Source organism: Microtus pennsylvanicus, chromosome 22, assembly GCF_037038515.1.
Source record: "Microtus pennsylvanicus isolate mMicPen1 chromosome 22, mMicPen1.hap1, whole genome shotgun sequence".
NCBI lineage: Eukaryota > Metazoa > Chordata > Mammalia > Rodentia > Cricetidae > Microtus > Microtus pennsylvanicus.
In genome coordinates this window covers 237,124-252,455 of record NC_134600.1, presented here as the reverse complement: position 1 = coordinate 252,455, position 15,332 = coordinate 237,124, and the positions used below count along the sequence as shown (strand labels likewise).

General features: G+C 46.8%; 1 protein-coding gene across 9 annotated transcripts in view; it reads right to left on the bottom strand.

The window, feature by feature from the left end:
* Ica1l (islet cell autoantigen 1 like) overlaps positions 1 to 15,332 on the bottom strand; it is a 56,805-nt gene that overhangs the window by 17,195 nt on the left and 24,278 nt on the right. For all 9 annotated transcript variants that reach the window (XM_075956127.1, XM_075956135.1, XM_075956136.1 and 6 more), the window contains 4 exons: positions 13,173 to 13,296; positions 11,161 to 11,359; positions 8,620 to 8,745; positions 153 to 251 (listed from right to left, as the gene is read on the bottom strand). In XM_075956127.1, the coding sequence (XP_075812242.1) occupies positions 153 to 251; positions 8,620 to 8,745; positions 11,161 to 11,359; positions 13,173 to 13,296 (548 nt within the window). The remainder of the gene's footprint in view (positions 1 to 152; positions 252 to 8,619; positions 8,746 to 11,160; positions 11,360 to 13,172; positions 13,297 to 15,332) is intronic.

Below are 15,332 nucleotides of genomic sequence, written 5' to 3'. Positions count from 1 at the left end.
TGACTTCAGAACCTAGAGGGTACAGATCCTAAAGAGAGGGGAAAATGTTTCCCAAGGTTTCATGAATTTGGAACTTAGCTTAGCTAAGGGCAGTTTCAGTGTTGTCACCTAATAAAGTGTGATACAGCTGAAGGTGAACCCAGGAGACATACCTTGAGAGCGATGAAGTCATATGGATGAAAGTCAGCACAGGCCTCCTGGATTTGGGACATCATTTGAGCTGTTTTCTCCCAGAACCCAAGCAATGTTCTCTGCGGAAAAAGGAAAGAGAACACTATAGTCCTGCCCCTTCTGAGACTGTTTGAGGCTATAGTGACAGGAACTGATCAAACTGCCCAAGTATGGGGAACAGAAGGAACTATGGCTCACAGTTCTTCACTAAGGTTAGCACCCGAGTCTGCTCATAATAAGAGAAAGAAAACCAATGTACTCCAAAGGCATAAGAACATGAATATCCATGTGTGTAATCTTTATGTTAGCATATATAAGCATTTATGTATGTGTGCTTACAGAGGTCAGAGAACACCTTGAGGGAGTTGGTTCTCTCCTACCATGTGGGTCCCAGGGATCAAATTCAGGTCATCATGCCTGAGAGCAAGCATCTTCACATGTTGAGCCATCTTGGCCCATGAGAATCTTTTTTTGAATGTTTTGTTTTGGTTTGTGAGACAGGGTCTTACTATGTAACCTTGATTGGCCTGGAACTAGCTCTGTAGACCAGGCTGGTCTAGAACTCAGAGATCCGCCTGCCTCTGCCTCCTGTGGGCTAGTATTAAAGGTGTTTGCCGCCACTGCCCTATAAGAATCTTTTCATTACAGAGAATATTTCCTACTGAATTTGGCCTTTCATTAAGGCCTCAAGAAAGACTTGACCCCTCAAAATGTGTTACTTAGCTAACTCAGGTAATTTGTAATCTTTCTTGTTGCTTCAAGATTCCTGTCTCAAGACACAGGCTGAATAGCGAGAACAGAGAAGCACCAAGCTATTAGCTGTTGAACTACAGATCGTCAAGGCTTTCCTTTCACCTCATCTTTTCTTGAGTCTTGAATTCCATAGTACTAAATGGAGTTAAGCATATTGCTTTAAGACAGCAATGAATAACCACCTCCTTCCAATTCCACTATTCCTTCCTTATTCAAATACAGTTTCTACTTGCTGTTTTCAAATACACAGCAACCTCAGCAACTACTACTTGTAAATAGCCAGCATTCATCGTAGATTATTCACGTGACTTTAGGGCAACATAATGCATGTTGGGGTATTTGTTTAACAATGCAAAGATGTGTTGCATTTGTTTATGTTGTGGAATATTTGTTTAATTATGTAAATATGTCTTGTATTTGCTTAACCATGCAAAGATGTGTTACATTTGTTTATGTTTAGAATATTTGTTTAACTATGTAAAGATGTATTGCATTTGTTTAATATATAAAGATGTGTTGCATTTGTTTAACAACCTTGCCTGCCTGTCTAAGTCACCTGATTGGTCTAATAAAAAGCACAATGACCAATAGCAAGGGAAGAGATATAGGTGGGACTTCTGGGCAGGGAGAGTAAGTAGGAGGAGTTTAGGCTCAGGGGAAGAAAGAAAAAGAGATGGCAGGTGTTGTTCTTTTGCCGAACTACAGTTCCCAGCGTTCTCCTGGATACGGACATTTCCCAGAAGCCTTTGCATTCCCCGTTAAAAGCAAAGGTCGTCACGAGTTTGCTCTCTTCTCTCTACTCTTCCCCCGCCTTTCCTACTGTGTTGGCACGCTCTTACCTGCCTGTTACCCCTCCCCCATTAAAGTGCACCCACGTGGGACCACCGCGTGTCTGTGTCTTTTCCTTGCGTAATGTCTTTACCCTCTAACCTGCAGCCAACCAGCAATTAAGAACAACAGTGGTGCCGCCATTTGACTCGGTTACCTCTCCGTCCAGGTGCCTGAGGCTTTTGCCTCTGGGTTTCACCGGCACAAGGTCTGGACCGACTGCCTGCACTCACCTCCACCTGTTTACCACGGCCATTCACCGCCGCCTCATCCTGATCTGTGAGTTAACCTAAGTTGGCTTCCTCCACCCCCCCCCCGCCCCCCCCCCCCCCCCGGGTCGCTCACAGACTGTCCGGCCGGCTTTCTTTGGCGCGTCCTAGACTAGGTCGCCAACCTCCCCCCCCTCCCCCCCCCCCCCCCCCCCCCCCCCCCCCCGGCTTTTTGCCCATGGCTGAAACCTGCCTCAGTCTGCGCCCCGGGAGTTCGGTGCTCCTGGCCTCTTTCTCTTTTTTCTAACCTTTCCGGCCTGCTCTGGTGCGGTGCCTTTGGGGCCGTATGTCGGCCCTGAAAAGCTTCATTGTCTCCTTCCAGCCGGGGCTCCCCCCCCCCCCCCCCCGTCCGGTAGCTGGGTTTGGGCCAATTAAGTTTTATCACGCCCCAAGAACACTCGGACACCTGTGCTCTTGGCCTTCCGTTGTTCACGGTACTTCGGTACCTTTTTGCGGGCAGGCTGCGCTTCAGCTATGGGCTCTAAGCATTCTAAGCCGGTTCCCCCATCCTCCCCACTCAGGCAGCTTCTGGAAGCTCTTGAGCCTCACGCCCTCATCCCCTCCATAAAACTATCTAAGTTAACATGGCTTTGTTACAAAACTTGGCATAAGTACAATTTACAAGGTTCTATCCGCTGGCCTTCCCAAGGGTCATTTGACCCCGACACTTTGCAGGAACTGGCCAACTTCTGTCACCGGTCAGCTAAATGGAAAGAATTAATGTATGTTATGGCCTTTTTCTACATGGCCCTGAAGACTGACCCATCCACCTTGTTGCACTGTTCACCTGCTCACATGTTTTTGGCCCTGCCCTCCCTCCAGGAACCCTCAGCTCCCGCCATGGGCTCGCAACCCTCCGCTCCGACCATGGACCCCGCTGACGACCCCCCGGCCCCCTTGACCTCGTGGGACCACTCCTTCCCGCCCTGCCCAATCGGGGGCTACCTCCCCTATCCCCCCCTCTTCAAAGGTTTCTTTTAGGTACAGAAAGGATTCGCCTACACCTTCCCCCCATGCCTCTAAACGTTTCATTCCTAGGTCTCCAGGAGTTCTGTGTAAATATCCTTCTGGGTCGCCTTCCCGTTCCTCTAAATCCCCTGAAAAATCTCATTCCCCCCATCTCATATATCCCAGCCTTTCTGATCCAGCTTCACCCAACTTCTCTCGCAGCCGGACACGACTACGAAGTCAGCTAACAATTTCTTCCCATCACAGGAGGCGCAGGCTGTCCGAATCAACTTTGGAATCCTCCGATTCACCTCCCCGCCCCACCCCTCCGCCTCAGTCTTCCAAAACCCCCTCAGGCCCTAACCCCGCCCGCCGCCTTGCGCCTAATTTCACCCCTCCCCTCACGCACTCGCTAGCCGCTGCCCCTGCTGCAACAGCAGACTCTGATCTACTCAAACCAGCTACCATCCTGCCCTTAAGGGAAGTAGCTGGCGCTGAGGGATTGATGAGGGTCCACTTGCCCTTCGCCTTATCGGAACTTTCACATATTTCTAAGCTACTAGGGTCATACACAGCTGACCCCACTAATTTTACAAAAGAGTTTCAATATTTAACCCAATCTTACAACCTAACTTACCATGATATTTATATGATTCTCTATAACAACTTGCTTCCTGAGGAACGCCGACGGGTCTGGGAGCAGGCGAGACTGCACGCTGATGAAGTACATCAGACTCAGCCTTCTCACCCACCTGGCGCAGAGGCCGTACCCGACCAGGAACCCCACTGGGATTACAACTCCCCCGGGGGCATTCTGGCCAGAGACCGATTCCTAACCTGCCTCCTGGTGGGATTAAGGAAGGCCGCTCTCAAACCAGTAAACTATTCTAAACTCGCAGAAATTATCCAAGACACTAAGGAAAATCCTTCTGCATTTCTTGACCGCCTTACCAAAGCTGTGTTACAGTTCACAAACATGGATCCAGAATCCACGGAGGGCAGACAGCTCCTGATGACGCACTTCGTCAACCAGTCCTACTCAGACATCAAGGCAAAGCTCAGGCGTTTGGAGAAGGGTCCCCTAACCCCACAGGCACAGATCCTATCTTCAAGATCTACCACGCAAGGAATGACAAGGCCCGAAATCATTGCCACGTGATCACGGCACCCACCAGGCCAGCCGAGATGATGGACTCCACTACCCGCCCTCCGCGCGCGGCTCCCCCGCCCCCCGGCCCATGCTTCAAGTGTGGTAAGACAGGTCACTGGGCAAAGGCATGCCCCAATCCCCATCGCAACCCAAGGGGCCCCTGCCCGAGGTGTCACAGGGAGGGTCATTGGTCCACAGACTGCCCTCGTGCGTTCGATGACGCGGGGGCAGCCGCCCCAGAGGACCCCCAGGTTGACCTATTGGGCTTGGCTCTGGAAGACTGAAGGTTCCCGGGCTCCTCTACCGACAACCCGACTGCTACGCCCATCTGCAACCAGGAGCCGCGGGTACTTCTCACAGTGTCGGGATGCCTCATCTCCTTCCTCTTGGACACCGGAGCAACATATTCGGTTCTAAGGGAATTTTGGGGGCCAACCTCCCCCTCAAGTTCCCCTATTGTCGGGGTAGGGGGACAGCCTTATCTACCTCTCCAAACTCCACCTCTCAATTGCATATTTAGAGGTATCTTTCTCACACATTCATTCCTAGTTCTACCAACCTGTCCAGTCCCACTCTTGGGAAGGGATCTTCTGACCAAGCTGGGAGCTTCCATTTCTTTTGCGCCCCCCACCCGTTTCGTTTCAGATTCGTCGGTGACACAGCTGCTGCTTCTCCTGGCTCCGCGACCCCCTGATACTAACATGCCTTTTCCCCTCCCAGCTTCCCAGGTGGACCCTCTCGTGTGGGACATTCAAAACCCAGCTGTTGCTAAACACCCCCCCTCCCGTCGTTATTCAGTTAAAAAACCCTACTGGGTGTATCACTCAAGCCCAGTACCCACTTCCTTCCCAAAGCCTCAAAGGACTAAAACCTATAATCTCTGATCTCTTGAGGAAGGGGCTGCTTCGCCCCACCTCATCTCCCTTTAACACTCCTATACTGGCTGTCAAAAAATCTAACGGGACTTATCATTTGGTTCAGGACCTCCGGCTCATCAATTCTGCTGTCGTTCCTTTACACCCAGTGGTACCTAATCCCCTCACCCTACTGTCTAACATTCCTTCAGGGACCTCCCACTTCTCAGTCTTAGACCTAAAGGATGCATTTTTCTCTATTCCTCTCAGCCCTCAGTCTCAGAACATCTTTGCCTTCACCTGGACAGATCCTGATACTAATTTCTCCACTCAACTAACCTGGACCATTCTCCCTCAGGGATTCCGGGACAGCCCACATCTCTTTGGCCAGGCTCTGGCCTCTGATCTGCTCTCACTGTCCCTCCTTAAATCAAAACTGGTACTCTATGTCGATGACATCCTGCTATGTAGCCCCTCTTTGGAGACTAGCAGGACTGACACCGCCACCTTATTAAGTTTTTTATCCAAAAAGGGCTACAGAGTCTTGCCTTCTAAGGCTCAACTGTCCACCACTCAGGTAACGTATTTGGGGTTAACCATAACCCCAACACAAAAGGCTATCACCCTGGACAGAAAAAGACTAATTCAATCTCTTGCAGTTCCTTCCACCAAAGAAGAGGTTCTGTCATTCCTGGGAGTGGCCGGTTTCCTGCGATCCTGGATTCCCTCATTCTCTCTCCTCGCCCGCCCCCTATATGAAGCAGCTCTTGGCTCTATGCATGAGCCCCTCCTTCACCCCATCACCAAACCTTTCCGGAGACTCCAACAGGCCCTTACCCAGGCCCCAGCCTTCCATCTTCCGGATTTAACTCGCCCTTTTTCCCTTTATGTAGCAGAAAGAGAGGGCTATGCCGTGGGAGTTCTAGGCCATCAACTGGGACCTTCCTTCGCACCTGTAGCTTACCTGTCAAAGAAGATGGGCCGGGCACCCTGCATACGGGCTTTGTCAGCTGCTGAACTTCTTATTCGTGAGTCAAAAAAACTAACCTTCGGGGCACCCACTACTGCTTTCTCTCATCATAACCTGTCTAACCTCTTAACTTACAAAGGCCTACAGACCCTACCTCCTTGTCGAGTTCTTTCGCTTCAGGTGGCGCTGGTGGAAGATACGAGTCTCACATTCCAGTGCTGCCCACCTCTCAACATTTCAAATCTTCTGCCTCAACCTGGTGTTAATGATTCCCCATCCCATTCCTGCATTGAGGTCCTAGAGGACCTACTGCCCCACCCCTCACATATACAGGAGGGCAGTCTGTCCCAGGCTACTCACACCTGGTACACGGACGGCAGCTCCTTTCTGCCCGCAGAGCAGGTTATACCATAGTGTCAGACACGGAGATAGTCGAGGCAAAGGCATTCCCTGCTCATACTACCAACCAGCAGGCTGAGCTGATAGCCCTCACCCGTGCCTTTCAGTTAGCCGCGGGACAATCTTTAAATGTTTACACAGATTCTAAATATGCTTTTCATATCCTGTTATCTCACGTGGCCATCTGGAAGGAACGCGGGCTTCTCACAGTGAAGGGAGGGTCTATTACCAACTCAGAGCATATTATGGACTTACTAAGAGCCTCCTATCTCCCTAAAGCTATAGGAATTATTCACTGTCGGTCCCATCAGTCTGACAGTTCTATTGTTTCCAAGGGAAATAACCGGGCTGACAGAGCAGCTAAGACAGCAGCACTTAGCTCAGATCTGCCTCAGTTACCTCAGGGAGTCCTTACAGCACAGCCCACAACCCCGCAGACACCTCCTAAGACTCAACAGATCCTGTCCTACCTACACCAGCTTTTTCATCCTAATGAAAAGGCTCTGCTTCATTTTGTAAAAACACATATCAAACCCACGCCTGAGGACATCAGGTTTCTAAAAGCCACCACTGCCTCCTGTCAGATCTGCCAAAAGTCAGATCCCAGGACTAAATATCGTAGCTTCCCTTTCCCTACCCACCAAGCAAGGGGCTCCATTCCGGAAACTGACTGGCAGCTGGATTTTATTCATATGCCCACAGTCAGGAGAATTAAATATCTCCTGGTTCTGGTGGATACAATGTCTGGGTGGGTTGAAGCCTCCCCCACCTCTAACAAGAGAGCCCAGACAGTCTCTGATATTCTTCTCCGAGAGATTATTCCTCGGTTTGGAATCCCAACTTCTCTTCAGTCAGATAATGGTTCAGAGTTTACTTCTCAGATTTCTCAAAATCCGTCTAAAGCGCTCGGAATCCCCTGGAATTTTCACATACTGTACCATCCTCAGTCATCAGGTAAGGTAGAACGAACTAACCGCTCTTTAAAGGAAGCCCTCATTAAGATGTCACAGGAGCTCCACCTTGACTGGGTAAGACTCCTACCCTCTAACCTGCAGCCAACCAGCAATTAAGAACAACAGCAGGGGCCAGACAGACAGACATGGAAGAAGCAGGAAAAGCAGGATGTACAGAAAGAAAGGTAAAAGCCCCAAGGCAAAACATAGATGAATAGAAAGAGGTTAAATTAGTTAAAGGAGCAGGTGGAGCAAGCCTAAACTAAAGCTGAGCCTTCATAATTAATATTAAGTCTCTGTCTTTATTTGGGAGCTGGTTGGCCGCCTAAGGAAAATTTTGCTACAGGTGAGACTTGAGAATTTAGTCACGTGGGACGGCAGATCAAAGGAGCACATGATCTCGACTGGGCTAACTTAGGTTTTTAAGCCCAAATTATCTTTACTTAATTGTCATTGGTTTCATTTTATTTATCTATCTATCTATTTATTTAGGTTTGTTGAGACAGGGTTTCTCTGTGTAACAGCTCTGGCTGCCCTAGAATTTGCTTTGTGGACCAGGTTAGCTGCAAACTCAGAGATTCGCCTGCCTCTGTCTCCTGAAATTAAAGGCGTGAGCCATCACAAATGAACCTTGCTTCATTTTCTTTACTTGATACAAAAGTTTTCAACCTTTTTGGACTATGGTGATCTTCTTGCTTTGTTGTTTAGTTTGGTGACGGAGTCTGGATGTGAACCCTCAGTCCTCCTGCCTGTGCTCTGGAACGCTAAGATTACCTGGCTGCCCCTACAGCTGGCTGCACTTACATTATCACTGCCTCAAACAAAAGTATATGTAACCAGAGTTTATGAGCCTTAAATTTCACCTCCTCACCATTTTTCCTTTCTTTTCCTTTTTTAAATTTTTTTTAATTTTAATTTTATTTTCATTTTTTGAGACAGGGTTTCTGTGTGGCCCCAGCTGTCCTGGAACTCAATTTATAGACCAGGCTGGTCACTAACTCAGAGATTGGTCTGCCTCTACCTCCCGAGTGCTGGGATTAAAGACTTGCGCCACCACTGCCTGGTTTACTGTGCCCACTTTCGACCTCAGAAAGTCTCTAAGTCTTTCTGCTAGGACCCCAAAGAGGACAGTGTGGAACTAGAGTATAAACAGTCTCTAAGTCTCTCTCAGTCAGAGCCTTATGGTTGGTTCTCTGTCTCATTTACAACTGTCACTGGAACCTGATCAATGACATCAATTTTCTTGTACCATTAGACAACTTGTAAAAAGGAATCGCACTACGTCTCCTCTGCGAGAACGTGCTGACCATGAGTGGGCAGGTACCTGGTAAGTAGTGAGAGAATGAGACAGCATATTGCAGCGACTGGCTCCAAGCAGATCCACTTTCTGACAGACATCCATTTTTAACTTGTCAAAAGAACCTTTGCTATTTCTCACTTGGATCTGTACCTGCAATCACAAAAAAGTCCATTATTACCAGTACCAAAAATGGAAATCTAATGGGCCTGAAATTAGTTTCTCCAGAACACGGGATTGTAACAGTTCCTTTCTCTGTCATTATCATTCCGTGATTAGTGAGAGAGACTTTAGCTACTTTTTGACAATTGAAGGCAATTCTTTCTTATATTTATCTTTTATATATTTGCTCATTTGTGTAGCAGGGGGCATGTGTCAGAGAACATGCATGTGGAGTTGAACATGCATGAGGTCAGAGAACAGCATGTGGGAGTTGGTTGTCTCCTTTCACTATGTGAGTTCTGAGGATGGAATTCAAGTTGTCAGACTTGGAGGTGGGCGCTCTGACCCTCAGAGTCACTTCACTGGCATCCGATAGCTAACTATTGGAAAATCATTTGGTTAAGAAGAAAACAAGTGCCCCAGATAAAAATAGATGTTTGAGATGTTTAGGATATGTACTGTATATAGTAAGAGTAGAAGCAAAATTTGGAAGGGCTAAGGAGGTGGCTCAGTGGGTAAAGGCACTTGCCACCAAGCCTGGTGACCTGAGTTTGGTCCTTGGGACCCACACAGTAGAAGGAGAGAACCAACTCCCAGTTGTCCTATGTCAATGACATGTATGCTGTGGCATGTGTTCTCACACACACAACATAAATGAATAAATGTAATAAAAAGTTTTATGGACAAGCATATTCTAGTGATATATGTGCATTTCACAAACAAACAATAAAATAATAAATTTAGAAGAACAAGTAGAAGATATGGTCAAATGTTGGGAGGCATTACTATTTCTAAATCATTGAGGTATTTATAGATTTAAATTGTTTCTTAATAAATGTCATCAGACAACATAAACACTGACTTTGAAATGTTTATTCATTGACTTAACTAAAATTTACAAGTTGTCCAGTATATGAAGCACCATTCTGAAAACTGAGCTTTGGTGACAAACAAGTGTTCACCTCACCGCTGTCAGGCAGGGAGGGGCAGAGAAAAGGGAAATCACTGCAGGACGGACTCTGAGCCTGGAAACGTACTGAAGACGTGAACAGAATTTGAACGACCACTGAACCACCAGGAAGGCCCTGGGCGAGCTGGGGTAGAGTTTGCACAGGAAGAGGTGATAGCTACACTGAGACTCTGGGGTAGAGTTTGCACAGGAAGGAGGTGGTAGCTACACTGAGACTCTGGGGTAGAGTTTGCACAGGAAGGAGGTGGTAGCTGCACTGAGACTCTGGGGTAGAGTTTGCACAGGAAGGAGGTGGTAGCTACACTGAGACTCTGGGGTAGAGTTTGCACAGGAAGGAGGTGGTAGCTGCACTGAGACTCTGGGGTAGAGTTTGCACAGGAAGGAGGTGGTAGCTGCACTGAGACTCTGGGGTGGAGTTTGCACAGGAAGAGGTGGTAGCTACACTGAGACTCTGGGGTGGAGTTTGCACAGGAAGGAGGTGGTACCTACACTGAGACTCTGGGGCGAGTGCCCAGGACAAGGGGCAAGGCTCAGAGGAGCAGGGCCTTGGTGAGAGGAGTCAAGTGTCAGAAAGCTGTGCGGGGGATGAAGGGCCAGACCTCTGCAGGATTCGAAAGGGGACAGACAGGAATCTGTGCTTTTGTTTTATGTCCATGTAACAGTCTGAAAAGACGGAATTCAGCGCTCCAGGGCTTTCTCCGTGCTGTCAGACACTCTCGGGAACTAGATGCTGTCGTCAAGGGTTCCAAGGGAGTAGGACGAAGGCTGCTCTGGCTGCAGGAGGAACACTTACTTATTTCACAGGACTGCTGACAGGAGTCAGTGAGCTGTGCTTGCTAGAGTTATGTCATCGTTTGCAGCTGAGAACACACCACCCTATCGCGTGCAGTGTGTGCACCTGTAGTCTCAGCTCTCGGGAAACTAGGCAGGAGTGTGCATTCCTGCCCAGCCTGGGCTAGACAATGAGATCTTTTTTTAAAGATATATATATATTTTAATATTTATTTATTTATTATGTATACAATATTCTGTCTGTGTGTATGTCTGCAGGCCAGAAGAGGGCACCAGACCCCATTACAGATGATTGTGAGCCACCATGTGGTTGCTGGGAATTGAACTCAGGACCTTTGGAAGAGCAGACAATGCTCTTAACCTCTGAGCCATCTCTCCAGCCCAGACAATGAGATCTTATTTTTTTTTAAAAAAAAGGCTAATATTTTATTATCACTGTTAAATTATTCTGCATTAGTTCTCTATGTTAGTGTCAAGAAAAGGAGGGCTGGAGAGATGGCTGCTCTGCTCTTCTGGAGGCCGCACAGCCATCTCTAATGGGATCCAGTGCCCTCTTCCGGTGTGCAGACACGCAAACAGAAGCACCCACATACATAAAAGACATGAAGAGACCTAAAAGAAAGGAAAGGGATACATTTTCTTACTTTTCTAAACTTTTCCATTTGTTTTAAGGTGTCTGGGTCGAGCTCCTGGGATGCATCCTTCATCCACAGCAGGGCTCCTCTGTACTCCGTGCGAGCCTGCTCCATACGATTAATGGTCACCAAAGTGTCAGAAACGGCCCTCTGGCTGAACGTTGCTACTTCTTGCTTAAGACGAGTCAGGGGAGTGCACAAGGCCAATCTAACAGTAGAGAGGTAAAGATCAGAGGATTGCACATCTGTAAACATGTATTTACCACGATGATGAGTCACAAGCATGCCTAGAAGATTGAGAAAGCAGACTGAGTTTCTAGGAGAGATGTTCCTACAGGTCCACCCCCTTTTTTTAAAATATTTATTTATTTATTATATATATAATGTGTGTATGCCTGAAGGCCAGAAGAGGGCATCAGATCTCATTACAGATGGTTGTGAGCCACCATGTGGTTGCTGGGAATTGAACTCAGGACCTTTGGAAGAGCAGGCAATGCTCTTAACCGCTGAGCCATCTCTCCAGCCCCAGGTCCACCCCTTTTAACTTTAGGAAATATAACTTGGTAGCATTGCGGGTGTTGATCCAGATAAATAACCCAGCAGGCACGCTACCATCTAAAAAGAGTTCCGAGACCACAAAGGACTCCCCACAGAGTGCTCAGTTGGCAAGTGTAGGGAGAAGCAGGGCTTTAAAGGTTATATTAAAATGCTAAGAGAACTGAGGGGGATACAGTTCTTGACAGCTGAGGACAGGAACACAGGTGTGTAAGGAGCCCAGCTATGCTAAGGCTGCTTTCAATTCAGTGGCTCAATTCTTTTTTTTTTGTTTTTATAAAAGTTATTTAACTTTATTTCATGTACGTTGGTATAACAACACCAGATTCTCTTGAACTGGAGCTACAGACAGCTGCGAGCTGCCATGTGGGTGCTGGGAATTGAACCCGGGTCCTCTGGAGGAGCAGTCAGTGCTCTTAACCACTAAGCCATCTCTCCAGACCCCTGGCTCAATTCTTTTAAGGAGGGTTTCTACACTAATACGGCACTGCAGAATAAAGTTGGGCCAGACATCACACTGCAGAACCCGATGAGGTCAGTGTTCTCATTCTTTCTGTATTACAAGGATTTGAGCTGTATCTAGAGAATGTGTGTGTGTGTGTATGAGATAGTCTTTGTAATACAGATCTTTATGCTAAACACAGTGAAATAATAAGTAGAAAGCATGTAGTTAAGAAAGAAGAAAAACCAGGCTGGGTTTGGTGGGACAGGTCTTTAATCCCAGCACACGGGGAGGCAGAGGCAGAGGCAGATGAGTATTTATGAGTTCAAGGCTAGCCTGGAATACATAGTGACCTTTTCTAAAAAAAAAATAATAATAATAATTAAATTGAAACTTTTTAAATTTTTTTTATCATAGATAGTATATGTCAACAAAAGTGACTTGAGGGGCTGGAGAGATGGCTCAGAGGATAAGAGCATTGCCTGCTCTTCCAAAGGTCCTGAGTTCAATTCCCGGCAACCAAATGGTGGCTCACAACCATCTGTAATGGGGTCTGGTGCCCTCTTCTGGTCTGTAGGCATACACACAGACAGAATATTGTGTACATAATAGATATTTTTTTTTAAAGTGACTTGAGGAAGGTGTAGTGCAAGGGTCCTGTGTCCACTAGGCTGCATGAGGCCCGGGGGTGACTGTCAGCATTCCAGAAAACAGAAAGGGAAAAAAACAGTAACACATATTTTAAATATTAACCATTCTGTGACTCTATTATAGTAAACTATTTGAGAAATAGAAATGTAGCTCTAAATGCTGCTTTTAGGAATCAGGCAACGAAGAACATTAATTTTTAAGTAATTCTTTTGAGTGCAAATGAATAATTAAGAGCTAGGCATAAAATATATCTCCCCAAACACATTTCTCGTGAATGCCTTATTACAAGCTCTCTTTGCTAACTATGGGAACTGAGCACACGCATCACAAGCAGATGCGACTACAGTGAAGGAGGAGGAAAAGCCGGGTGAACCTTTGCTTGGCTGAAGAGCACAGAGCCTTGCCAGCTGCGTCCATCATTTTGCCAGCTTGAGTGGTGTCCCGTTCTGCTTGGAACTTTAAAAAGAGCCCGAGTTCATTTTCTTCCTCTGATATAACTAGAGAAAAAAAATCACAGTTTAGTTCATTGCTTCATTTCATCATTTTCTTAGAACATACAGTAGGCAGGAGACACGATTCTACAGGTAAAGGGGCCACCAATGCTGACGGCTTGAGTTCAATCCTTGAGTCCCACCCACATGTGGAAGGAGAACTGACCCTGCACACACGTGCTATGGCAGACACACACACGTGCACACACACACACACACACACACACGTGCGCACACACACACACACACACACGTGCACACACACACACACACACACACGTGCGCACACACACACACACACACGTGCGCACACACACACACACACACGTGCGCACACACACACACACACACGTGCGCACACACACACACACACACACACGTGCACACACACACACACACACACACTATATATATATATATATATATATATATATATATATATATATATATAACCACAGGATGGTTGCTTTTCTTATACAAAGTATTTGTTTCTTGTTTGAAATTGTTGAATTGTCTTGGTTCCCACTCTGGTTTTCCCCCAGTGCTCCCTATCCTAGACCCACAGACATCTACAGTCCTGATGTCACCTGGTGCACTACCACCCAGCATGGACCATGAAGGGATGGTCCAGAGTGTGCTGCCTGATGTGAGAAGAGATGGAGGAAAAACAGACTTTGACTAATCTGACTACTTTCATACTGTCATAGCTAACAAAAAACAAAAACAGGGGGACTGGGCTAAGAGTGGGCAGAACTCGAAACATGTGTTCTGCACACGTGAGGCCCCATGTGTACACAGAAGTAAGCTTAGGTTTTGTTTTTTTTGGATTTGTTTTTGTTTTTGAGACAGGGTTTCTCTGTGTAGCCCTGGCTGTCCTGGAACTCACTCTATAGACCTCGTTAGCTTTGAATTCACACGTCCGCCTGCTTCTGCCCACTGAGTGCTAGAAATTAAATGTACACACCACCATCGCCTGGCTCTGAGACAGGGTCTTAGTATGCATAGGATAGCCTTGGCTCCCTGTGTAGCCCAGGTTGGCCTCCAGGTCGTGATCTTCCTGCCTCAGTCTTTTAAGTACTGGGATTGCCTGGCTTGCATGTTGTTTCTAGGAATACATTTTTGTTTGTTTTTGAGACAGTCTTCCCTACAGAACCCTGGCTTTCCTGGAACTCAGAGATCCACCTGCCTCTGCCTCCCAAGTGCTGGAATTAAAGGTGTGCACCACTATACCCAGCCTGGAACTCATTTTTATTACACTTTACAAAAGTGTCAGACGATATTGTTCCTCACCACAGAGTGGATCATGATGTAGAACTCTCAGCTCCCTCTCCAGCACCATGTCTGCCTGCACGCCACCATACTTTCTGCCATGATGGTAATAGACTTAACTTTTGAACTGTAAACCAGTCCCCTCCATTTAAACATTTTTTTCTTTATAAGAGTTGTCATGGTGTCTCTTCACAGCAATAAAACCCTAAGACAGCATCCAGTGTAGGCAGTACTGCATTAGTCTCAATACTACTACTACTACTACTACTACTACTACTACTACTACTACTACTACTACTACTACTACTACTACTAATAATAATAATAATAATAATAATAACCACTTTAAAAGTAAAAATCCCAGCACTTAGGAGGTAGAGGCAGGTAGATCTCTGAGCTTGAGGCCAGCCTGGTCTATAGAGTGAGTTCCAGGACAGCTGGAACTACACAGAGAAAGACTGCCAAGAAAAAAGAAATATTAAAAACAAAACAAAAACCGGAAGGGCAGCAGCAGAGGCCAGCTCTCTCCATTTGTAAACTCTCTTCCCTCAGAGCAAGGGGATACAACGAAGGGGCAGCCAACCACTCAACTAGTGTTACCATCTTTAACAAAACCATACACCGTGTTATAAACACGTACCATGATCCAGAGCTAGTGATCTGGGGAATCACAAACTCAAAAATTCAAATTCCCTTTGGTTATCTTCTAAACATAGACTTAGAAGCGCTTCCCATTGTCTGAAACACCTCTGTCCAATCCACACACCCAGCCC